The following is a 26,741-nucleotide window of genomic DNA, read 5'->3' on the forward strand; positions in this document are numbered from 1 at the left end:
CTGTTAAACACCACAAAAACAAACATCACTCATTTGAGTTTTAACAGACTGCACACGACATCAGATCTGACAAACAATGCAGTTTTTGGAGTTACATGATGGTGATAATTCTGTCTCTGTTTTATTATTGGCTGAATGACAGAGAATAATTCAAATACAATAACAAGACGATGTCTAAATGAACTAAAACATGTTTTTTCCACTTCTCTTTTAAACGCTCATCCCTTTAGTAAAGCCATATTTAGTTTTTCTGTTTTTCTGTTCATTTCCCCTTAGCATCAGCCCTCGCAGCTTCACACAGGAAGTGTCACGTTCTGAGATGCCACTGTCACTGCGACCCGTCTCCCACTGTTGCCTCTCTCGCTTGTGCAAACTGCATTCGGTGTGTCGCCCACAGAGAGGAGCTGTGGTCCATGCCAACGTTTCCTCTTAGTTATCCAACTTATCTCTCTTTCTTTCTCTCTCTCGTCACTTTCACTGCATCCTTTCCATCCCTCGCCTCACCTGCAGCTGATCTTTGAGACACAACAGGCAAGATGAGCATGAGGAAGCTGAGTGAGTACTGAGTGTGTTTGTTTGTGTGTGTGTGTGAGTGAGTGAGTGAGTGCTGTGTTCATGTGTTTACAGTTCAGTCAGGGTGTATAAGAATGAAATCATGCAAAATGAAAGAGGCTTTCTGAGAGACTTGTTTCAAATAGTATATGGTACATCACTGTATCCTATTTCAGTAATATTTAGGATTTAACTTGTAAATTGCAAAGCCATTTAATGACATTTTCTTTATATGTTTCCAAGAAAACACACACGAGGACTACAGAAAACACAGAAAATAAAGTGTAACCACACACACACACATTGAAAATGAACTGATGCTTATATATCTCTAGTGACACAGTGTCTTTGACAAGTTATAACAAATTGTTATTATTATTATTTTTTAGAGTTGCAACTAACGATCATTTTCATAATGATTAATCTGTCAATGATTTTCTCGATTACTAAATCAATCGTTTGGTCCATAAAATATCAGAAAACCTTAAGAAATGTTGCTTGGTGTTCATCGAACCTGGAAATGATGATACTCTCAAATGTCTTGTTTTGTCCACAAACCGAAATGATAACTTTTAATGATTTATTTGTTCTCCAGAGCAAAGAAATTAAGAACATACTCACATTAAAGAAGCTTAAACAAATCAGAAATCTCGTTTTAATCATGAAAAAAGCTTTGAACCGATTAAGCGATTATCAAAATAGTTGTCGATTAATTAAGTAATCTATTAAAAATCAATTAATTGATTCATTGTTTTAGCTCTATTTATTTTTTTATTTTCATTATTATTAGTAGTAGTCGTAGTATCAGAATCAGAAAACTTTAATGTCTGTTGTTACAGAAAACCTTCTTTAGCGTGGCTCGACACACAACATAACAACATTAATATCAACTAAAATTATGCAAAACATTAGTATATTGCATTCTTGGTGGGAAAATGAGCTAAAAGCACAACATTTAACATTTTTCAGAACTTGTACATTTCATTATAGACACAATAAAGGTTCCACTTTGTTGATAACTGTATATCAGCAGTTTTTCAGCAGGAAATGAGAGCAAAGTCAAAAGAAAATATGCAAAACAATGAGCTCAAAGACACTGAAATGCTGGTTGGATGTGGACGTGAGAAACTTTACTCTCCTCCTTTTCTCTCAGTCACTGTCTCGTGGGAAGGCAGCATACGAATAATTACCATCATGCAAACTCTAAACACTCAATTCACTCCTTCCCTCCCCTCTTCATTTCAATCTCTCTCCAGCTTTCAAGTGGTTCGGCAGCCTCGCCAACCTCTCCTTCCGCCGCTCCAGTGACAAATCTGACTCAAAGTCTACTCAGCCAAAGTCTGGCGGTGTCCTTGGAGAGGCCAGTGACTGTGATGCCGTCGCCATGGAGACGACAGTGGACGACATGGGAGCCATGCGTCCTCGTACGGCCAGCTATGTCCGCTCCAGTGAGAACTACACACACATGGGCACCCTGCCGAGGCTCCTGTGGAAGAAGAAGGACAAAGGCAATAAAGGTAAGGCCGCAGAAGGTGGAGGCCCCAGCAGCAGCAGCAGCAGCAGCAGCAGCAACAAGAAGAGCAAAGACAAGAGCATCAGGAGATGTCAGAGCCAGCGACCTGCAGGAGACAAAGACCGCGATCCTCTGAGAAGCAACGCCCTCTCCTCCAACCTCTCTCGGCACAAAGCGGCAGGGAACTCTGACCCCGATCTCAGTCGAAAACCTTTCACTGACCTCAAGCTGCAGCCTGAACCTGCAGAGGAAACCAGTCCCAGCTTCTCTGGACCCACAGTCGTCTGTGAGGATGTGTCGCCATCTTGTGGCCCAAGCGCGACACTCCAAGAAACCACACAGGGACATGCAGACTTAAAGAATTCATCACTTCCACTCAGCCAGAGGAAGGAGCAGACCAGGACTCACGAGCATGATGAGCTGGAGTCTGAAACAACCTCGGACAAAACGGAAGCGACTGAAGGAGCAGAAGAGGGAGAACAAGAGTCCAACAGCACTCACAGGTGATTTAGGTTGTTTCTTTTCCAGTAGTCAATCTTCTTATGAAGACACCACTGGTTGTGGAAGTTTAGATTAGATTAGAAAGTCCGAACTCTAACAGTGAGACTGAATACTGTAACAAGCTAAGTGTGTCTCTAAGTGTGTCAGGGAACCACAGTGTTCTGAGTTGCATGTCAGAAAGGATGCTGGTTTTCTTCATCATGTGTAGTATATTCAGTTCCTGCCAGTAAATCCTGTTGAATATGACACTCTGGACCTTTAAGTGGCATGTGAAGGTCTATTTCATCCATTTTATATTATTATTATTATTACTTTTATTATTTCACTGTCCAAAAAAACACACCGATTTGGTGATTGGGCAAAATTGGACACTCCCACTTGCTTTTGGTCCTGTGTCAGTGGGGATTTGCACCAGCGCCCCCTTGTGACCCTCATGTGGAGAATAAAGTGGTATTTTACTCCAGCATGAAAAGAAAACCTCACATTGCTGTCAGACTGTTATAACTGGGGCCTATAGCTCATTTTGCCCCAGGCCTACCCAACACTTCATTCCGGCCATGCTCTTTGCCTGCAGCTAGGGGGCGCAGTTGTGCTGTTCTCACTCTTTGAAGTAGATAATGGACCGTGAACAAGCACTTCACAGTTCAAAGTTGACGTAGTCTCGTGTTGGACTTGTCTCCGTCGGCTGGTTTGAGGTGAGAAAAGATTCATTGCACGAGAGTGGATTTCTTTCTTTTATTGATAAAAAAAAAAGAACATGTCGTTATGTTGCTTTTCCCCAGATTTTGTATCCATGTATCCACAGAGAGAAGCTTCTGTTGACTGTTATGTGTGTGTGTTATTGTCTAAACAAAGTGTCCACACAGTGTGAAGTGTCTTAGGGAGTTTAATGGGGACATAAACCCCTGAAAGGACACCTCCCCCTCCTCCTCCTCCTCTTCCTCCTCCTCCTGCATTTCTGCGCTGTTTTCCCATGACATGCCAAAGGCTCCAGTATTCCACGCATGAACTCAGAGTGCGTGTATCGTGTTACAGAGAGATTTGTAAATGATGGTGCGTGCTGACATGCGTGGAGTGGACTCGTGTGTGTGTGTGTGTGAGCATCGGCCCACTATAGGTCACCGCAGGGAGCGTGGGAAATCCAGCTGTATACAGTAGGAGGGAAGTGTGTGTGTGGACACACAGTGGACAGGACCTTGTGTCTTTAGTTCAGTTCAGTTGGTCTCAGCTCTTGTTCCTCGGTTGTTCCTCGGTTGTTCCTCGGTTGTTTGGAGTGTTTTCTGGATCAGCCTCCTCAGGTGCTCCAGTCTCAGACAGAAAGTGCTGCTGGTGTTTGTGGCCAATGGTGAGTTTTCAAACATTGAGGCGTTTCTTTTGTGAATGAAGCAGAAAGAAGAAGAGAAGAGCACATGTTGTCCACAGGTCATTTCATCTCTGAGAGGTTGGTGACAGACACTGTCAGCGGCCGTTGTTGATGATTGATTGATTCAAATTTGAACGTTTTCATCTATTATTGAATGTGAAGGACTAGATCAACCATGATAGAACATTAACTGACAGCTAATTTGACAATAATTAGTACATTTTTCACATCTTTTATTTGACATAAAGCTAAGCAGTACAGATAAAGCTTCTCCTTTATTCCTGTCAGGTAATTTTTTTTAATATTTAGTATTGATATTGGCTTTAAAATGTATTATTATTATCAGATAAACACTCCAATATCTGCTGATATGATTCATTACTGCATTAATAGGCTAAATAAGCTGTCCCCTCCTTGATTTCTATGCTGGTGCCCTCTGTTGTAATGTTTATATATTTATTTTGCTTGGTAAAGAACATTGCATTATGTTCATTCTACCACAGAAGAGACTAAATGACCTCTACTGTTGGACACAGGGAAGAACATTCCCATAGTTATCGATATTTGGCCAAGCACTCCCGAAATATGGGCGATGAGCTATAAACCCAACTTTCCCTTCTTTAACTTTTCCCTACGTAAGATTAGCATCGGCGGTTTTACTGAAACAAATTGTTACTGATTCAATGCAAGTGCACGCGGCTCACACAATGATGTGAAAAGCATGAGGTGTAAATGCAGAAAATTCAACTTATTCATTGTGTCAAACAGTGATCCCACTTCAAAACGTTCCAGGACGTAAACATGCGGCATGTCAAGTTAAATATTTCCATTTTCTGTCATATTTAAGCCTCTGACCACTAAATGGCAGCAAGTTTCCAGGTTTGTTGACTCTCTCCTGCTCCTTCCAGTCCCTTGATTAGTCAAAGAAAACAGTTTATTGTCTGTACAAAGACTATTTCTGGGGAATAATTGTGTGTAGTGCCTTCTTATCCCAGTATATTGCGCTGTATATCTTAACGTCACTCCTCTATCATCAGGATATGTATTCACCAGATCTTTCACATCCTTCTGCATGTGAGGTGTTTGCTTTCAAGGCCTCATGCACGATTGGCCTGTTATTATATTTTCAGCTGAGTCACGTTCTATTTTCATGAATACTGATGCTATCATCACTTTGAATTATACTTTACATTCATACGGAGCTGAGCCAGCACCAAGAGCATTCTGGGAGGGTAATGCGGAGCTGCTCTGCTCTGCTCTGCTCTGCCGTGGGACCTATTAACATTCCCGAGCCCAGTGCCGTGATGGGACCCTTTGATCTGGCCTCCATGTGGTCATGTGTAACTCAGCTTTGCTCTGGGCCTTGTGAGACCCACTTTGCCACTGGGAGCAGTGCTGATTGATCTTAAAACATGTCTGAGAGCGTAATTACCCCTTTAACTCACGCTCGGGCCATATCACAGAGCTGCACGGCATTAACCACACTGCGCCCCCCCCCCCCTCACCCAACACTGCAGCACACAACAGGGTTTTTGTAACATGATCTGGCTCTATAGTGAGTGTAAATGTGCAAATGATGGCGCCCGGGAGATTTGAGAGGCCACGCATGTAGCTCCGTATTCAGCAACCTTAGATGCGCAGTGGGGTTTGTTATCTGTCCATTTTCCATGAAGCTGCACTGCAACACCAGTTTACCCCACTGGAGAAGTGGGTCATGGGAATACAGGCATGTTTTTTCTGTGTTTGCTGTAACATGTACTACACCTGTTACAAGACCAGATCAAAGACAATAATGTGTGCGTACACTTTTTTTTCACCCCCACAGAGATTTACAGTCTTTTTTCCATGTTATTACATCGCTGATCTGTTTCATCTTTTATATATTACTATTTTTCTTTTTTTGTGTCTCTTCAGCCACATGGAGCCAACAGAGAGCCAGGCTGAATATGTTCAGGTGAGTGGGCCTTTTCTTCATGTGTGTTATGCTCTCATCCACTGTGTGTGTGTGTTTATATTGCATATTGAATCATTTTCTCTGGAAATCTGGCGATCGGCGGGGTACACCCTGGACAACCTCACACCTACGGTCAATTTAGCGTGTCCAATTTAACCTAATCCTCATATTGCATGTTTTTGGACTGTGGGAGGAAGCCGGAGAACCTGCAGAAAACTAGATTTGAAACAATTAATCGATTACTAAATGAATCGACAACTATTTTAATAATCGATGAATCGGTTTGATTAAAACAAGATTTCCGATTGTTTAAGCTTCTGAAATGTGAGTATTTTCTTCATTTCTTTGCTCTGGATAACAAATAAATCGTTAAAAGTGAATCATTTTGTTTTGTGGACAAAACAAGACATTTGAGAACATCATCCTTTTCCAGGTTTGACGAACACCGATCAACATTTTTTAAGGTTTTCTGATATTTTATGGACCAAACGATTCATCGAGAAAAGAATCGACAGATGAATCGATTATGAAAATAATCGTTAGTTGCGCACATGCGCACATGGGGTGAACATGCAAACTCTATGCAGAAAGGCCCCTTGTTCTGACCAGGGCTCAAACCCTGCAAAGGCAAGAGTGTTAACCGCTATACCAACCGTGTGGCCAGCCTCCTAACATCCACATAAACCAGCAATGGTTATTTTTATTCGTTCTAAACATCCCACATTTGTGAAATGTTCCACGATGAAGATCAAATCTGACAGTGTTATAATCGAATCCCTAAATTTGAACTGTCAGCAGCAAATTCTCATTGCTGCTGCTTCATTAACACTGATTAAAGTAAGAATAGAATTATTGGCAACGAATTACATTCCGACAAACTTCTCAGCCCTTTTTTTTCCCGTCGTCGTTAAAATTTCGCACACACATGCACTCGTGTTAAACACCTCATTTGAAATATGAGTTGTCATTTAAAGCCTAAATGAGCAATACAGTTTGGATTTCCTCCCTTTCTCTCATGTTATTTAATTTGTTGTTTTTTTTAAATGTGAGCTCTCAAATGTAATTGCGGCGTATTATTGGTCCTTCATCTGACACATTTATACTCTTTTCAGAAGGCTCACTCTGCATTTTGCCTAATTCACTCTGCCATTTAGGTAGTTGAACTGAGAAAAAGGAGCAGAGCTTATGTCAGGCCGCCTCTGCTGCTGCAGCCAGTAGGTGGCGGCACATACTCGAGCTTCCTGGAAGCTCAGAGTGGGAGCATGTGAAGCTCTTTCATGACCTTGGATGTGCATGTGTATGAAGATGATAAGGACCGTGCGGCGTGTGCACTACAAAGACAGATGTTCAAACGTTGGCTTTAAAAGTTTGAGCGCAGGCGACAAGAAAGTGAGGCTGGAAAAACAAAGAAAGGGAGAAGCAAGTAGTGAAGAGAAGCTGAGATCTCTAGGGATCTGTTTTCTATTGATTATACATCACAGGAGTGGAGGTAAAAGCCATCTCCTCTGACCCTCAGCTGTGTTTTCCTTTGTAAAACAAATGCACCCAACTCACGGATTGAAACAAAGAGTTTGGATCCAAATGGAAGATCCTATAATTACAAATATAAGCTGGGTTTTATTGATGGAAACAAAACTTTAATAGCATTCAGCCAGCGGGGTAATTTAGTGAGAAGACCCAGGGCATAAACAACTGCGTTTTTTTTTTGGTTTTGTTTTTTTGGGTAATTGCCTCCCAAAATGAAAGCGGCTCCCTGAATGTCCTGAAGGTTAATGCTGGGATTTCTAAAAAGATGTGCTATATATTTTTTATTGATGCCGTCTTTAAACCCAATAACAAGGTGGTTCAAGTCTGTTATTAAAAAAACAATAAAAAAACAACAAAGAAGAGCTATGGTTACTGTTCATATAAAAAAAGGAAGTAGTTTATGACATGGGCACATACAAGGAGGCATGTCGCGTGCTCGTTATTGCTATAAGTGGGACTTTCTCTCGGTCACGTCACTCCATGTTTGGCAGTGGACATTTTGAATGTTTGCTTTACAAATCCCGCTCATGTTTTGTCCCCAAATTGAATTATTTTCTCCTTTTCATCGCTCCATTTCTCACGCACACCACCCGCCGCCCCACCCGCTCCTTGAAAGGCTGCCAACCCCGTCGCCTGTCCCATTCCACTGCCCTGAAACATTTATGACAGCTGATGTTTAAATCAGGACTCGGTGTTCACTGTCATAACGGGAGACGGCTTCCTTCGGTTCATCACATGTCCAACGTGCACATGCCACATGCCACACAGAGGAGTATCGTACATTAAACTTTAAAAAAAACAAACAGATTTAGTCAAAACTAACATTCCATTAGAAGCAATTCTGTCCGGCTTTATCATCAAATATCCATCGTCATTTATTTTTAATGAGGGGCCGCGGTTGGTCAAGCACCGTCCACTGTTTGTGTTTTTGTGGTAAAAAATAAACTTCATTGAGTCTAAATGTGAAGTTGGTTGTGAACTATATGGTGTGAACGTGGCGTGTACAGCCCGGCCCTGTGCTTTGTCTCCCGTCTTATTTAGTGGTCTGGTGTTGGGATTTGATGGGAGGGGCAGCAGGAGGGAGGAGGCGGCTCATATCCTCTTTATTAACATATGTCTGGTGCTGTGTGTGTGTGTGTGTGTGTGTGTGTGTGTGTGTGTGTGTGTGTGTGTGTGTGTGTGTGTGTGTGTGTGAAGGGCCTCAGCTGTGCATCAGCATTACTGCATGTTTGATTATGTAAATGGTTTGGATTTTCCAAAATCTGTATATCTGTGTTCCACCTGATTACATTAAGGCAGTTCCCCCTGTGGCTACACACACACACACACGCGTGTGCTTCTATTACAGTAGACTGAATTAGTGTGGTGCTCCTGAGATGGGGGGGGGCGGGTGTTAACTGTCAGGCATAGGACAGAGCCCAGGAAAGTCTTCATAGTCGTAGTTCCTCAGATTTGCAGACAGCCCGTCACCGTACACAGTCACTAACTTACTTAAGGGCGGTTGTCATTTTGAATGATCGCATGAATGCACTTTATTTAGGTCACCAAATGGAAAAGGGCTCCCAGTGAGCACTATATATCTTTTACGCTTTCATAAATGCCATATGTAAATCTTCACCTTAAGATCAGACTTTATTGACAAAATCACGTAAGTGCCTCATGCGCTGGCGGGAAAAACGCTGACAAAGGCCTTTTTTCAGTATGATTTTCAACTTAAAGTGTGTCGTCGTGCAGTCACCTATGTTATTATGATTTAGAGTGCGGGGATTGCGTCCCTGAAACTGACTACCACGTCCAAAATACCCCAAAAATAAACTGTGTATTGTCATTAAAACAAACAAAACAGTGAGTTGAATCAAGACATCTGAGAGTCTCGTGAAGCTTTTGTAGTCTTCTGTTGTTCAAGGTCGGCGTAGAATAAAGCGCAGAATAATGACACATTGATCCACCGCGACGGCATCACACACACACTTCATTCATGTGAAAGACGTGTGTTTGTGAGATTACAGTCACTTTAAGGGGATAAAAAGCAACAGGGCAAATTATTTATTTGTCTACAGAGTTCCCAGCAGGCCTCGTGCTCAAAGCCCATGTTTCAAAACAAGAAGGCTTTGTTTGAACCACATTATGTGATGGTTCGATACGGACTCACCAGTTTGAGCGAAGGGTCCGCCCTGTGCAAACACACTGATGACAATCAGACACACACACATCATTAGCTGTGTGTCCCCGAAATCCCCGGCGGAGCCCAGTCTTTGTTTCAGACGTGTGTGCATGTGTTCAGACACAGACACTCATAAGTGTGCACACAGAATCTTCATCTGCCCTCAGTGAGGCTCTCTTCATCTCTCACACACACACACACACACACATACACACACAGCTGCCCTTTTAAGGACTCACTTTGACTTCTGTGAATGTGCACAGCCTAATGCCTGATTCTTAACCTTAGCCGTAACCTTAACTTAACCACAGTTTAAATCTCAGTTCCTCAGAAATAAGGCTCTGCCTCATTACGACCACATTTTAGTCTCTATGACAACCGCTGGTCATGACAAGGTCAGAGATGATGCCAGGAAAAGGTCCTGAAGAGATAACAAGTACAAGCGCACACACACACACACTCCTTTCATTAGTGGGAGGCTTGCAGGCATTGCAGGGATTCTCCATTGTGCTCCCTATCAGCCTGCGGGATGGGGCCTTACTAATTAATATATAACTAAAGACCAAGCAGGGGAGGAGATGTAGAGTTAGAGAATCGGAGGGAGGGGAACCTGGAGGGACGGTCATGGAAGAGAGATGGAGGACGGAGGAGATAAAGAGAGGTAACGAGAGTTTCGGTGAGAGGAGGAGGAGGAGGAGGAGGTTAGGCTAGTGATGAGAGGATGGGATAAGGAGGAGGGAGAGATGAGGAGAGGAGCACTGTGATAAGAAAGGGTTGGCATCGGCAGAGCAAGGGAAGAGGTGGTTAGGGGGATACGGGAATCCTGAAAAAGTGAATTCAGTGAATGAATGTAAGACAAGTAGACACAGGCGACATAAAGGGAGGGAGTAATGTAAGAACCAGTACAGATGTTTCTCCTGGAAGCACTTGTAAATGCAGAGACAGAAATCGAAAAGAGATTCAAGTCGTCGTGGATACAAAGTAAGGACAAGGCAAGAGGAGGAGAAGAAAGAAGGATGGTGGAGTGTAATGAAGTGTACAAGACACGCAAGGGAGAGGGAGTCCCTCTTTAGTCTTCCCAACGGCACAAAACGAGACATAACTTACATCCATTTGTCTTTCAACCTGTGTCCGCGGAGAGTTCAGGCTATTACATTACACTAAAGCGCCTTAAATAATGTGGGCCAGTGAAGGTTAGAGCTTGATGAGATGTCCAACGCTACGTTGTTGGATAAACTGCCTCATTTATCTCCATGATAAAAATTTGTGAGCTCAACAGTTTGCACTGTAGTCGCTGCGCTAGCTGCAATTTATTTTTGCTTGTTTTTCGAGCACAGTTAGCCACTGACGTTGCTTTGCTTTTTTCAAATTTAAGTTGCAGTGTGTGTGTGTGTGTGTGTGTGTGTGTTTTTCTCTTTACATCACGGCATGCACACAGCAGCGATTTAACACCGGTTTGATTCAAACTAAACAATATTTGAAGATGCAAAACGAGATGTGGAAACACACATTTGTCACGATACACAACACTTCTGCAAATGCATGTTTTAAAGGTGGGAAAGCGGGAAGAAATCTGTCAGTGCAGTACCCGTTGTTTCATGTGTATATTTGAGTTTGTGGGTTCGTGTGAGAGGCGTGACGGCGCCTCTTCCAGCGATATATCTGTCACATTTCCCGCCGATACCTTTTCATATTTCTTCTCCAAACAGCGTCGACAGACTGGCTTCACTTAGCAAGTCACCTGCCAAGTTCAAAGCCTGTCGCGCGGACAGATATGTGATTAAAACACACAGAAGAATGAAGTATGCGTTGTTGCTGAGGTCATGTGTTTTCCCCACAGTGTGAGTTGCGCATTGCGTGTGTGGTGTGGCAGACAAATGTAATACGCTGGATGTTTTGATTGTTTTGGCATGCTATTACAGAAAAGATGGAGGGAATGAAAGCACAGGGCACCCCCCCCCCACACACACACACACACACACACACACACCCTCTCTTATGGAGATTATTTTTGCCCCCACTGTGTAATCTGTCTAATCCAGTGCTGGATTGTTTGAGATTACATTAAGAGGAGACACTGCAGTTAATGAATCTATCCTATATCTTGTAGCTTCTTATCTGACGCCCCCCCCCCCCCTCTTTTCTTTGCCTCAATCGCATGCGTTCAAGAGGCAGAGTGATTACTGGACTCATGTGTGTGTGTGTGTGTGTGTCTGTGTGTCTGTGTGTGTGTGACCTCCAAAACAAAGTGTAAGAAAACAGTATCATACAATATGTTCACAAACCGGTGTTTCTTTCTTATCTCTTTCTTTTTTTGTTTACCTACTTCTCCTTCATTGCCTCTCTTTCACACAACGCTTCCCTGCAGTGGTGCAGACCGAACTAAATGCAGTGTCAGAATTTTGGATGCTGTCAAGGTTCTCACTGTGTTGCCATGGTGAGGCGTCCTCAGTGATGTCACTCACCTAGGCCTCTGGAGACGGAGCCCCTCCCGTCCTGAAACCTCCTTGCCTGTGTGTGTATGTGTGTGTGTGTGTGTGTGTGTGTGCGTGTGTGTGTGTGTTTGTGTGTGTGAAATGGGCCAGTGAAAATCATACCGTGTTATCCTTGAAACACCTGCCCGTGTGTTTCAGCTTATAATGAGCTGTCTCGCTGCAGACTGCACACATTTTTAGAGACACATCATTATATTGCACACACACAAATATTCAGTGTTGTCTAATACATAGTGGTGTGTATGTGTCGACATGTGGGTGTGGAATTAAAGGTGTTAAATGTGTGTGTGTGTGTGTTTCGGGGGGGTTGATCCCAGTTGGGTCCTTTTTTTTTGGCAAAGGGAAGCTTGGATTCCTCTGGGAGGCTGCATTCTTCCTCTGCTCACATCTTCATTCATCATTTCATCTTTTAATGATTCCCCCCCCCCCCTCTCTTCTCTCCCCCCCCCTCCCCCTCCCATCTTTACCATCTTTTACTTCACTTTGTTCCTGTTTCACATTCCCTCCATGTCCCCCCACCCGCGTCAGCATTGTCTCTGTGCTGAGGCGGGGGTCGTCGGGGTAGTTGGGTGGGTGGGGTTTTCTGCCTGCAAATTCGACAGCACTCCTCTTTTGCTTGTGCCTTCTAGTATTCAACCCCCCCCCCTCCCTCTCCCTCCCTCCCTCCATCCATCCATCCCTCCCACCCTCGCTCTCCCTTTGGTCCGCCCTCCCCCCACCCACTCTCCTTTCATCAGCAAGCAATGAGGTAATCCCTAGCAGCCGCGTGAAGTGCAGCAAGTGCAGTGAGAGGAAGCAGAAAGCGAGAGAAGCCGGTGCAGGGCAGAAGCAGTGGAGATGTCAGGAGCTGTAATATCACTCACTTCTATCAGCACCAGCTGTTAGCGACTCGCTCGTGGGCCAATTGCAGATGTGGTACCAGCAGCTGCTCGCTGGTGTTTGCGGTTGTGCTCGAAGCCTGGTGGTTTTTTTTTGGGGAGTGATGGTACTATGTTGACGGGCTGTTAGGCAGGCAGGCAGGCAGGCAGGCAGGCAGCGAGGCAGTGGAGGCAGCGGTGGGACAAGCCCGAGTCCAGGGAGCTGGGGTTTCAGATTGGACACCCTGGGTGGGGTAGAGAGAGAGAAAAGGGGGAAGAGGACGGGAGAAGAAGTGCAAAAGGGAACGGTATCAGAGGAAAGGTGTGTTCCTACCATGACGGAGCGGTGTAGTCTGTGGAGTGCTCTGTCGGCTGCAGCATGCTGCTTCTACCGGGGATCCTTCATGCAAGTGCAGGTGAGTGAGCATCAGTGTGTTTGTTTGTTTGTTTATGTGTGGAGATGCACAGACACGGGAGTGTCTCACACACACACACACATGGCTTCTAGTGCTTGATATATGTCATCACACGGCATATGTGTGCTCCATGTATTTGGTGCATTCGTGTGTGCACGTGTGTGTGTAGGTCTGTGTGTGTGTGCGTGGATGTTCTCGGCTGGTAGACAGATGATCTCATAGAGGCTGAACACAACTCGAGTGTCGGATGCACGGCGTGGAAATCACAGTCTGTTTATTTATAGAGGAAGTGGAGAGGGTTTTAAGTGACATGTGTGATTGTGTGATTGTGTGTGTGTGTGTGTGTGTGTGAGGGTGAGGTGAAAGTGTGTAATGGGTACAGTAGAGGGAGGCGTACAGTGTCCCACAGTATCAGTTTAACTTTGGTCTAATTCCGGTGCGCTGCTGGAAACACAATATCCGACCTTTTTGACAAAATGACACCCAGAGTGTATTTTATTTTTGTGTGCGTTGTGTGCGTTACCCTCGGGGAAAAATGTCAGCATTTAAGGGACCAACAAAGTTCAGCTTCCATCAGGTTTAGTGTCTTTATCCACACGGGGGTTGTTTTAAAAAAAAAAAAAAAAGTTTTAGTTTACTGTGTCATCAAAGGGGGTGTGTCAAATCTTTCACATGACCGTGATAAAAGAAGAGGACGCATAAAGGGCATTGGTTGATAAATGAGATCATAAGAAATAGTAGACTATGAAGAACCAAAGGATATTTTTGCCCGGGGTAATGATACGACTGGACTGAAGGAGCATGCTTCCTCTCTCCTCTCCTCTCCTCGTCTCTCCTCTCCTCTCCTCTCCTCTCCTCTTCCATCAAAGCAGACTGTGCCGTTGTAATTATGGCTTTGCTTTACGTTAAACAGGAAAGCCGGACAGTTGTGTTTGCGATGCGTTCCCAAGACAGTAATCCGGATGTGAAGTGTGTTGACATGTCCCACCCTGTCTCAGGGAGCTAGGACATCTCATCACTGTGACGACTGGCTGACACAGTGTGTGTGTGTGTGTGTGTGTGTGTGTGTATGTGTATGTGTGTGTCTTCATCTTGTTTTGTTGTTATTTAAAACAAATCCCCATCCTGCAGACAGAGGTAGTCTGTGTCCTCGGCCTCTGCTTTTGTTTATATTGAGTTAAGAGTTTTAAATTAAATCTGCTGTGGGGGTTCCAGCATGGTGGTTGTTGTTGTAGTGTGTGTGTGTTGGGGGGGGTAAATTAATTAGATCTCGCTCAACAGTTTTGGGAGCTTATCTAGAGTGAAAAAGAAGAGAATTAGACTTTGTGCAAGTTGGGTTTGTTTACCAACAAGAGAGATGTTAGACCAGCATCGATGAGCTGATCTATTCTAATTAAACACAGCCTGACAAACACAACGCTGTGTCTCATGCTACCTTCACTTCGTCTGCTGTCCAGACCAGTAATGCTTTAATCGTTATTGTTGCTCCACACATTCAATGTCATATTGATGCTTTTTCTTTGCCTCCAGGGAGTAATCACTAGTTTCAACATTTAGGCTTTTAGTTTCACACGGACTACTTTTCCCTTCAACGAAAAAAAAGGATTAAGGCCTCACTGGTGTGTGAAAACTGAGAGTGATCAAGGTCACGAGTAACGTTCATCTCTGATTGCCATTGAACAGTTCAGCCCTCATCGTCTCCAATTACAGGGAAAAAAGAGATTAGACTTAATTTGAGTTGTTATCTAAGTATTAAAGGTGTGCCCTATGCTTGACACAGAGGTTAACATCTGTCACGTCTGCGTCAATGTACTTTTTTTTCCCCCCATAAGAACAAAAATAGACTTAAATAGAAAACATGATGTGTTTTTCACGACGCTATATGAGAGTAATTACTCACAGTGTGTCTCATCGCTGTCTCCGCACCACTAATGACTGCAGACTCTCGGGTTTGCTTCATGAGTGTTCATTAGTGGTCAGTCACCACCACAGCAGAAAAAAAAAGCAACTGCTTCCACTACAGAAAACCCCTCACTGTCATATTTTCTCTTTTCTAACCCAAAACAAGTGACAGGCGGGGAAGATGATGCTGATGCAGTGATAGTGGTTTGTGACCTCCTCTGCTCATCAGCTGTATCAGTGGGCAGAGATTACATGTAATCCCCTGGTCTGGTGTGTGCAGTGTGCTAACTATGAACACACACACACACACATACACACACTGAGGTACACATATGCTGTGTAGTGTGTCTGTGTTATACCAAGGGGCTTACAGTGTGTCAAAGAAAATCAGGACAATGTAACTGTCTGCTTGACTTCTGTGGCGGTAAATACCTACTAAACCGACAGACACCAAAACACACACACACACACACACACACACACACACACACACACATGCTGGTTTTGCATTCTTTGTGCGGACACTCATAGACATAATTCCTTCCCTAGCCTCTAACATTAATAACCTTAAGGAATACTTTTTAGAGCCACTCGTAGGGGGACGGGACCTAATTCCCAGAATATAAACAGTGTCCGCCATCTTTGCTAACAGTTACGCTAACAGGACCAAGTGTCACTGGTGGACACGCAACAAAGAAAAGAACGAAGATATTTCTCAACTCAGGGGAAACTGAGGTTGGGAAGCACAGTTTTTCAAATATTTCTACCCCTATTCTAGTAATACAATGCTAATGCAAATCTGTAAAGTATTCCTTTAACCCTAACCCTAACTAAAACCAGGTCTTAATCTTGAAAAAGCCTGTTAAAGTTGTGTGGACCAGCCAAAATGTCCTCACAAAGATAGGTTTGTTTGACAGTTGGTCTATACAACCTATTTAAAACATGTACACACACACAGAGCCTAACCCTAACCCTAGCCTTCAAATGTTAGACCTTAACTTAACTGGTTTCTCGGAAATGTGGTTCTGCCTCATTAGGACCAGTTTTTTAGACTTAAAAAAAAGGACTACTGGTCCTGACAAGGTCAGTTTTTATGCCTCAACAAATACAACAGGAACAGAAATACAAAGAATCTCCCTCCTTCCCCACTCTAAAATAGTTTTTAATTAATCCATTAATGCTTCCCACTCTCCCACACTGTAGCCTCCCCTGCTGACCTGAGCAGCATGTGGGCAGCCATCGCACTGGCCAGCAGCCGTCCCCTCTGTCCTTTAATGTTCTTGCTGTCCAACTGTATCTGGGCCACTGCTGCTGACCTCTGACCTCACAACATGGCACCTCTCTGGCATTTAGTCCTGTACACTGTCAAGATTCTTTTTTTATATATATATGTATATGTATATGTATATATATATATATATATATATATATATATACATATATAACCAATTTTCATTGTACCATGAAACCAAAACTAATATCCTTCATCACCTTCATTATCAACCTTTTTTATATATATAATTTACTTACTTTCAACTAAATAATTTAAAGTCATTTTCACCTCACCAGTTATTTATTTTTTTTATGTACCAGAAGTTGTTTTTGTTTGTTGCTGCACGGAGACCACGAGTCCCAGTAATGACACACTTAATCCCTAAAGTTTTGTATTAAAGATTTTTGAATACCAAATGAACACCTGCTCTGCAAAAGCAGAAACTAACAACTAATACATTAACACATTTTACATACCATGTGCAAAAGTGATGGTATGTGTTCATTTATGACACCAGCCTGTTTTTGTTGTTGTTGTTGTTGTAACAAATAGATCATACATATTAAACCGCCTGGCTTTATTGCACTCGTGTCCCTTCTTTATGTCTCATCTCTTCATTCTCAGGAGAAAGAAAGTCGCAGATTTAATAACACAAGCTGAACCTGAACCTCTTTCAAGCTCCTCTATATGATGTTTAATATCTATATGAAGTTATTATTACTTTCCTCTGCTTTGCTTGCATGCTAAGATGGTGTTAGTTTGGTTTTGGTGCATTTATTAGATGACTGTAGTAGTAGAAGAAGAAGAAGAGCTTGGCTGGTTTTGGTCCACTCAGTCATTCACAGCAGGTTAACCAGCAATCAGCTTGTCAGTCACATCCCCAGGGGTCACAGTGGTTTTGTATTAGTGTTACCCATCACCCTGCTCAGTGTATAGCCAGTGTGAAGCTAGCCGTGGAATATATGGCCCTGCTAATGCCATTATGTGTGTGTGTGTGTGTGTGTGTGTGTGTCCCAGCCAACTGGTATGTTTCAGTACTGAAATATTCACCATGTAATCCCCTCTTCTCCACTCCTCCTATCTCTCTCTCCCCCTCTCACCCTCCTCCCCGAAGCTTTTCACCACAAATCCTCTTTTGGCATGCCTGCCTGTCACACCCTGCAGGCTCATAGTGTGAAGGGCAGCTGTGCATAAGTGTGTGTGCGTGCGTGTGTGATGTGTGTGTGTGTGTGTGCGTGCGTGCGTCTTTAAATTGCTTTGTTCTAGAGTCCATATCCTCATTAGAGCACCGTGATGTTTTTGGCAGTAATGAGGATCAACCCTGTCTGTTTTTCTACGTCTCAGTCAGCGATGCACACTGTGTGTGTGTGTGTGCGTGTGTGTGTGTTTGTGTGTGTGTTTGTACCTGGTATTCCTAATGTTGTAGGGACCCAAATCTGATTACATAGTCACATTATGGGGACAAAAATCAAGTCATCCTGATGTGAATGACTACATTTTAAGGTGAAGACATGTTTTAAAGTTAGGTTTAAGTTAAAGGCGACATAGACCGGAAGCTCCAATTAACGCTGCGTTTGTGTGTGTGTATCTGCGTCATTACCTCGTTTATGAAACCCTAAAGTTTCAGAACAAACAGTTCAGCCACTGCTGAGAAAATAGGGTTTTATAGTTTTCCTGGGCTCTGCGAAGCGGATCGGCACTTCCGTAATTTGATGTCGTCATCAAAAATCCTCACCACTCCTCTCACCACCGTAGCACCTCCCGGTGCAGGCACTAGTCCGGGCACATCCGGTTGCATACATTCAACCGCAGAAGAAGAAGAACTACTCTCGTTGTAGCTGCTGAGATGCAGAGCATCCACCGTGCCAGAGGGGGAGCTGTGTATCTGAGAGCTGGCCTATCTATTACGTCACTTCCAGGTACCTGGCCAATCACAGGACAGTGGGAAAGCTCTCGTTGGCTGGCCAATCACAACACAGTCCACGTTCTGGGGGTGTGGTTTTGGTCTGAAACAGCGCGGCTATAACTAACATATTTGTGTGATACAAGCATTTGATGTCACCTTCAACCATGAAAACAAGTTAATATATGTAAGTAGACCTCCATAACTAACATATATGTGTGATACAAGCATTCTATGTCGCCTTTAATAAGGTTTGGGTTCGAGTAAGTCTGCAGGAAATGAGTGTAAGCCAATGTAATGTCTTCTTAAATCATAGAAACCAGTGTGTGTGTGTGTGTCTGTGTTGCTCACACAAACAACGTGTTGTTCATTCAAATGTCTACCTGCTCTTTGCTTTGTAATATCAACAATATACCAAGCACAAAACACAAGATTAATGTCATCAGTTACTCATAAGTGTTTGCTCGACACTTATTGTTCTCGTGTCGAAGCCCGACAAACGCATCCCACTACTCCTGCTCCACTCAGACTGACACCAGAAGCCGCCTGTCAGGAAGACGTAAATGTGCGTTCAGTCAAACGCACCAAAGTCAAAGAACGAACCTTTAACAGGGAACAGTTAACAACAACAACAGAGGATTCATCGGGGGGAAATCTGTCAAAACAAATGCATGAACAAAAACAGTGCAGGGCGAGATTTGCATCTCCTTCTGGGCTTCTCCTGGATACCGTGCATAGTAACGTTGTAGGGTAATGTGGTTTGAGATAAAAAAATTGGGCTCATTATGCATGGTTTAAACCCTGCATGACTACCAAACATGTAGAGATTATATACCCAAAATCTGCCCGAACAATAGACGAGAAAACCCTAAAGCTCAAAGTCTCATCACTTGGAGGCTTCTACTGTGAATAAGCTACAGGAAGTGTTACGTTTGTCTCAATGGCACCATAAAGAGTTCCCTGTAATCTCATTCTTGAGCAGCGCTTTGTCTCTCTGATACATTGTACCCCGAGTCTCCTTTAATCTTCATCTTAGTCCAGCTCAGAGTGAAGTGATCCTCCAGCTGCAGGTCACTGTTTAGCACTCTTAAAGGTGAAAATAGTCTTTTGATTGCGATGGAGATAGATCGCGGATTAACACGCGTGTTGACAGTGCGCTTCGCCGAGCCTCTTATCAGATGTTGTTAACTTGTTTCTGCGACGGTAATTGTGCAGATTAAAAGCTCAGTCCAGAGCCGCAGAAAAGAGTTATAGATTCTGTGATATTAGTAAATGCCGCTTGTCATATACTGTACGTGTGAGTGTAGTGATAGGCCGTGGGAGCAGGGATCTGTCTGAAGGCATCCCGTGGTTCAGCGAGTGCACAGTGTGCTCAACGCTCAAGCAAGTGAAAATGTAAGAAAGAAAGAAAAAAAAAAGAAAAAACTGGAATTGGCCTCCTCATATCATGACGTTTTAGCTGCAGGCCCGGGATCACAAAGCTTTCCAGCTCAGCGCTTCATGTAATCATCCCCCTTTTCTCCCCCCAGACAGAATATCACGGGAACACAAACCTATGGAGAACACAGCTGTGCATTTAATAATTACAGTCTAGACCCTTCACACAAAGGCTGGTGGAGGGGAGAGAGATTATCCTGGAGAATACCTGCAGGTTAGAGATGGAAAGGCCCTTAAACTCCCGTCTTATAATCACCATCTTCTCTTTACCTGTTTATACAGGCAACAGTGTAATTGCTCTTTGTTCTCTGCTCATGGTTTCACTTGGTTTTATTTTTATTTTAGGCAACAGGGAAACTTGATATTCTACTGGATTTGAAACAACAACTAAAGATATGAGCCATCTGGCCACGTGAGACAATAATGGTCGGGCTCTGTTTGTTCGCGGGTAGAAGTTGTTGCTTTGAAGTAAGGAGGAACAGAAAAGAGGGAACTTTTGAATTGTTATGTTAAGGGACAATAGACAATATTATCACTCATCGTGATTAAAAAAAAAGCACAGATTTTTATTGATGTGATCATCGTGGATGAGGAAAAACGTTAATATCGCACACGATTGACCAACATCCTTGTGATTTATTTGCAACTACCAATTATTTTCATAATCGGTTAATCTGTCGATTGTTTTCTCGATTCATCGAGTCATCGCTCGGTCCAGAAAATGTTAAAAATGTTTTGTCCATGAACCAAAAATGAGTCAGTTTTAACGATTTCTTTGTTATGTGGAGCAAAGAAACCGGAAAATATTCACATTTAAGAAGTGACAGGAAACGCACTGCACATAGAGTGTGGGTGAATGGGTGAATGGGTGAATGGCGAAATTTCACTGCAAAGCAGCTTTGAATGATCGTCAATACTAAAAAATCATCAGCAGTTAAAAATAGCTGCTTTCCTACCAGCAAAGAATGAATATAACTGTTCATTCTTAAAGGGGACATATTATACCCTATTTCCCCCATTAAAATAGTTCCCTGGTGTCCTAATGAACATGTCAGTGACATGCTTTGGTCAAAATACCATAAGGATGAAGAATCATAGTAGTTCAATAACCCTGCTAAACCCGCCCCTTTCAGAACGCTCGGTTTTCGTGCAAGGTCCCTTTATATGCAAATGAGACACAGGCAAACACACACCCACTTCTTCCAGGGGGTTTCTGATTTGTCCTCTTTACAGCTCTATTCGTCTCCCCATCCCTCCACTAGCTCTCTGACAATATCAACATGTCAGCGAGAGTGCCGTCACAGGAAGAGACGTCCTACAAAAGGATCAAGCCGAACACTGTCCAACTGTAAATCAGTTAAACAGTTAAACTGTATGTTGCTGTATCAGATCGTGTGTTCGTGTGTTCGCACCACTTCACATCATACTGCAAACAGCGGTCGCCGCATTTAGTCAGGGGACGTATTTCACCGACGTACAAACACACACATTGTTAAGAAAAGATCACATAGAGCTCATAACTGACCATTCTGACACGTCCTAATTAAACATATTTGTTCAGTACGTCCTCCATGACCGGAGCACAGACTCAGTCTGATACAATCACATAAAGCAGCTGTTTATGCAGCTCGCCGCTGACGATCAGCGGTGCTGCACTCTCTGTGCAGCGGTGCTACACTCTCTGTGTCACCGATAGCCTAAACTGTCGCTGGCGATCAGCTGATCGCCACCGCTGATCGCCAGCGGCGCGCTGAATAAACTGTATGTTGCTGTATCAGACCGGAGACCTCACCACCGCTGACCAGCTCCGGTGCTCCGGCGAGCTGGCGATCAGCGGTGGCGATCACCGTGTAACGCGCCACCGCTGATCGCCAGCGGCGCGCTGAATAAACTGTATGTTGCTGTATCAGACCGGAGACTGTGCTCCGGAGACCTCACCACCACTGACCACCTCCGGTGCTCCGGCGAGCTGGCGATCACCGTGTAACGCGCCACCGCTGTATCAGACAGTCTCCGGTCTGATACAGCAACATACAGTTTATTCAGCGCGCCGCTGCCGATCAGCGATCGCCAGCGGCAGTTTAGGCTATCGGTGACACAGAGAGTGTAGCACCGCTGCACAGAGAGTGCAGCACCGCTGATCGTCAGCGGCGAGCTGCATAAACAGCTGCTTTATGTGATTGTATCAGACTGAGTCTGTGCTCCGGTCATGGAGGACGTACTGAACAAATATGTTTAATTAGGACGTGTCAGAATGGTCAGTTATGAGCTCTATGTGATCTTTTCTTAACAATGTGTGTGTTTGTACGTCGGTGAAATACGTCCCCTGACTAAATACGGCAACCGCTGGCCGCAGTCTGATGTGAAGTGGTGCGAACACACGAACACACGATTGCTGACTTTATCCGGCACATTAGCTTCATATATAAAATCCTCTGTAAAACACTGTGCTCCACTGTGCAGCCACCAACAGCACACTTGTCCCGCCACGTTGACATAATACCGCTCTTCCTCCCTCGCCTGCACTCTGGCAGGGACAAGGTGGAGCTAAGGTGGAGCTTGCGAAGTAAACGTACTGGTGGGGCGGTAACATTCGCGGTGAAATGCGCATGCTGACGTCATAAGCGCAGGGAATTCAACATCGAGCGTTTTATCGCCTATACTTACACTAAGCGGAACCACGAAAACATGACTGAGTATTGTTTTTCCACACTTTGGCGACTGGTAGGGCCCCCAGAGTCCCAAATATCAGTATTAAAATGGTTAAAAAGTTGATTTTGCATAATATGTCCCCTTTAACAAATGAAGTTAAATATTGGGTTTGATTGTCGCTTTAAATCTTGCCCATGAGATAAAATAAAGATAACGAGAACCACAGTTGCATTCATCTCATTTCGGTGATGTTAAACAAATGAAAGAGGAGCTGATTCTAGTCTGCAGATTTAGTGGCGTTTGTGAATCACGTCCCCCGCGTTCACAGCAGCGCCAAAGTGAGACTGATCGTTCCCGTACGAGAACTTTTTATTCACAGATTCTGCTGTGAAGTGTTTTAAGATGAATGAAGTGAAGTGTCTGCGTTTGAACTGAAACTGTGGGCTATACAAACATTGTGTGTGTGTGTGTTTCTCACTGGAGAACGCACACACATGCCTGTGGATACACACACACACACACACACACACACACACGCACACACGCAGCTGAGCTGGAGCGTGGCAGTGAAGGGATTCGGAGCAGGAGGTCTGCGATTGTTCGCTCTCTTCATCTCTGACCTCTGCTGACCTCGGGGAATGCGGAGGCTGTTGGACGGCAGGCGGATGCTGCTGCTGCTGCTGCTGCTGCTGCTGCTGCTGCTGCTGCTGTTGCTGCTGCTGCTGCTGCTGCTGCTGCTGTTGCTGCTGCTGCTGCTTTAAAGGTTCAGTCCTCCCAAATGAAACAAATAGCCGGCCGCATTTCAAAGCCCCTTGTTTGATACACAACAGTGTGGGCCGCCTGGTGTAAAGTGAGTGTGGCTCTACGACGGACACTGTGTCGTCCTTTCCACCGAACCACACTGCGACCGCGTGATCGTGTACTGCCGCGCTCTAATTGAGCGTAATAACGCTGCATATCTTAAAGAACTGTGTTAAGGTTGTAATTTTCCAGCTCTCCGAGTGGCGGTTGCATTTGATTCTTCATTTTAAATAAATCTCACTAAAGTGTGTTTGAGTTACAGAAGGCTGCGGACCCCTGTGGAGTTTTTAATGCATCATTTTCTTTTATGAAAAGACTCGGGGCTGTTAAAGCGTCTCTGGGTGATTTGCAGAGAGCAGCTGAGAATGGCAATGAATGCTCTCTCCCTCTCTCCCTCTCTCTCTCCCCCTCTCTCTCATACTCATGCGTTCATGAAGATGAATTTAACTGATTTAATTCCCTAAAATATGATGGCTTTGTTGGACATAATTCAATCCAAATGAGATTAAGCATTTCTGCTGATAAGAACCATGCAGTGTGGATGTTCGCATAGATTACGTCTAATCACTGGGTTTTTGTAAATGTGGACTGGTTAAAGTAGTGAAGACAGCTGGTAGAAGTCATTATTTCATTAAGTACAAGATTCCACATTAGATATTAAGTATTTTTTTTTAAATTACATTATTACGGTTACCTTCTGGATTTGTATCTGTCCCGGTTCTTTCACAGAGACCTGGGCGACTGAGATCCAGGGCTGGCTAGTGTCACGTGTTCACATGTCAAGTCCTGGAAGAAGTCCCTACAGCTACACTGGCGCTTACAAGCCTGCGAGTGATATCATACTCTAAAAAAGTGATGAGTGGGAAGTGTGGGACGGAAAAGTGGGGGGGAGGGCGGTGGTGTGGGGTGTAAAGCATGTAAGGAGGAAAGAGAGAGAGAAGGAGAGTGAACTCGGGGCTTTTTTATAATAGGCTATCTCGGGCTAATTTCCCATGAGCATCTCTTAGACGAACGTGTCGAGTGTCTCTCAAGGGAGTGTTTACGCTTACACCTATACACGCACACACACACACACACACACACACACACAGAGCAGTGAAAGGGAGTCCCTTTTCTTTTTCTGTCACTTGAAAGCTCTCACAAAGGCAAGGTTGCTTAGTGAAAAGAGGTAAGAGCAAGTGTGTGTGTGTGTGTGTGTATGTGTGTGTGTGTTTATGGGGGAATAGGTGTGTAGTTTATTGCAAAGTGAGAGTCCCAGCTAGCAGTAAAAGCTCCATCTGCATCACCATGACAACAGCCCGGTAACAACAGGGAGACAACACCCATCTCAACCCTCCTAAGTGCCACCAAATGGGTGTGTGCAGCTGTGTGCGTTTGCATGCTTGATTACCTGCATATTTGATAGTGTGCATTTGAGCGAAATTCCAGCGTGTGTGTGTGCGTGTGTGTGTGTTTGTTATGTGTGTGTGAGAGAGAGAGAAACAGAAGCAGCCATTAGGGAGCAGGTACTGTCTGTGTCTCTGAATGATGGACATGTCCCTATTAGCTCTGCATGTATGTCCAAATGGGGAGTGGTCACTCTCTCTCTCTCTCTCTCTCTCTCTCTCTCTCTCTCTCTCCCCCTCTCTCTCTCACACACACACACACCGTTGCCTCCCCGTATGAATGGAACTGATACCTCAGCACGCTCTCCCACCGTTTGCGTCAGCCAATTGAACAGCTTGCTGCTCATTCTCCGGGAAGAGAGATGACATCATTTCTGGCCAATAGCATCATGGCTCTAGGGTGCGCTTCTTTCTGCCGGTCTGCACGAGCGGAGGTGTTGAGGAATTGTGTGTGCGTGTGTGCGTGTGTGTGTGTTTGTAACAGGGAGATAAAGCTGATTTAAATGCATCTTTGTTCTACCTATGGGAGCAGACTGTTTCTCATTTCCATCTCATCATGTGTGTTCTCCACTTTCTTTTTGTCCGTCTCATCCTCGCCCCTGTTGTCTTCTGTCCCGTCTCTGCAACTTATTTATGTATTTTTATTTGTTTACCAGTGATGAGAGGATATGCAAAGGTCAGCATTGTGTTTATAATGGCAGGTTATGTGTCCTTGTTTATTGTGTATGTGTCTCTTATCTTTCGCTTTATTTCCTCTACAGTTGCCTAATCTTTAACAGTCAGTGTGTTCACATGCATGTTAAAAGTCGGATTTTCGTCAGACTAAGACAATAATTCGGTTTTCTTAATGTCATGTAAACAGGTTGTTAGTCCGACTACATTCGAATCGGACTAGCATGACAATGTGATCCGTAGTCTGATTATTCCTGCATGTTTACGCTTAATTGGACTGGAGTCAGACTTAATTTCCTCCCCTGGTGTTTAATTTCCTTTCCGGTCTTTGACCCAGAAGTAGAAGGAGACGATGTATGAACTGCAGCACTGTTGCCGCGTCTTATTCAGCAACCACAGGAGCCCATGCTTGATCTAATTTGTATCTTGATTGACATGTACAGCAGCAGAACCACAGCACCATCCATTGTTTTTCTGTGACTTAAAGGTCAACAGGAAACTAATTCAATAAGCTCTAGCATATAGAGAGATACAGAGTCCAACATACACGGCCAATAAATCGACTTTCTCCTCCCTCCGCATGTATAGTCAGACTGGTCAAGTTGTCCGATTGCCCGTCTTAGCCGGACTACGGCCTTAGCTGGATTAAACTGTGCATGCAAACGAGCCAAGTGTCCTCACCATCATCTCTTTGCTGCTCGTGGGGTGTGTTTGTGTGTCCTGTACCAAGGTCTGTTGTGGGTCATTGTTTGTACTGTGACTGGGCAAACTGTGTGTGTGTGTGTGTGTGTGTGTGTGTGTGTGTGTGTGTGTGTGTGTGTGTGTGTGTGTGTGTGTGTGTGTGTGTGTGTGTGTGTGTGTGTGTGTGTGTGTGTGTGTGTGTGTGTGTGTGTGTGTGTGTGTGTGTGTGTGTGTGTGTGTGTGTGTGTACGTGTGTGTACTGACGCAGCAGTAGTGTAGGATGTCACTGTGACCGTGCGACTAACAAACATGATGATATACTTCCCCGCTGTGACCTTCCGTCCAAAGAGAGTGTTTGGAGACGCAGAGCAGACTCCACACATGGCACTCTTTGTGTCTGCATCCGTCCATTTGGAAGAAAATGTCCCTGCTGGTTGTTGAATCAACACGGGAACATGAACATGAAGATTGTTCTTACATACAGCTTGCAGAATGTGTGTTGTCAGCTGTCTGTTGTGCTTTTTTCTCCCCTTTGCTTTCCAGGCTAATCGTCTTTTCAGAGATTACATACACACATATATATATATATATAGCTTCATATTGAAAGGACGTACTGAGAACATGAAGCCCCTATGGATGTTTATCTTGTCAGTTTCTAAGCTTGCATTAAAGGACGTGTTAATGAAGTGTGAG

The 26,741-nt window shown here is 44.1% G+C and overlaps 1 protein-coding gene across 2 annotated transcripts in view; it reads left to right on the forward strand.

Annotated features, from left to right (window-relative positions):
* Window positions 1-402: 402 nt before the first annotated feature.
* The window catches only part of sh2d3ca (SH2 domain containing 3Ca), a 53,438-nt gene continuing 27,099 nt past the window's right edge, over window positions 403-26,741 (forward strand). The window contains exons 1-3 of one of the 2 annotated variants that reach the window (XM_058617647.1): window positions 403-555; window positions 1,809-2,568; window positions 5,844-5,883. In XM_058617647.1, the coding sequence (XP_058473630.1) occupies window positions 537-555; window positions 1,809-2,568; window positions 5,844-5,883 (819 nt within the window). In that variant the 5' untranslated portion in view covers window positions 403-536. Of the gene's footprint in view, window positions 556-1,808; window positions 2,569-3,795; window positions 3,912-5,843; window positions 5,884-26,741 lie in introns of those variants that run through there. The other variant, XM_058617648.1, reaches the window with a different exon arrangement.

Source organism: Solea solea, chromosome 19, assembly GCF_958295425.1.
Source record: "Solea solea chromosome 19, fSolSol10.1, whole genome shotgun sequence".
NCBI classification, from domain to species: domain Eukaryota; kingdom Metazoa; phylum Chordata; class Actinopteri; order Pleuronectiformes; family Soleidae; genus Solea; species Solea solea.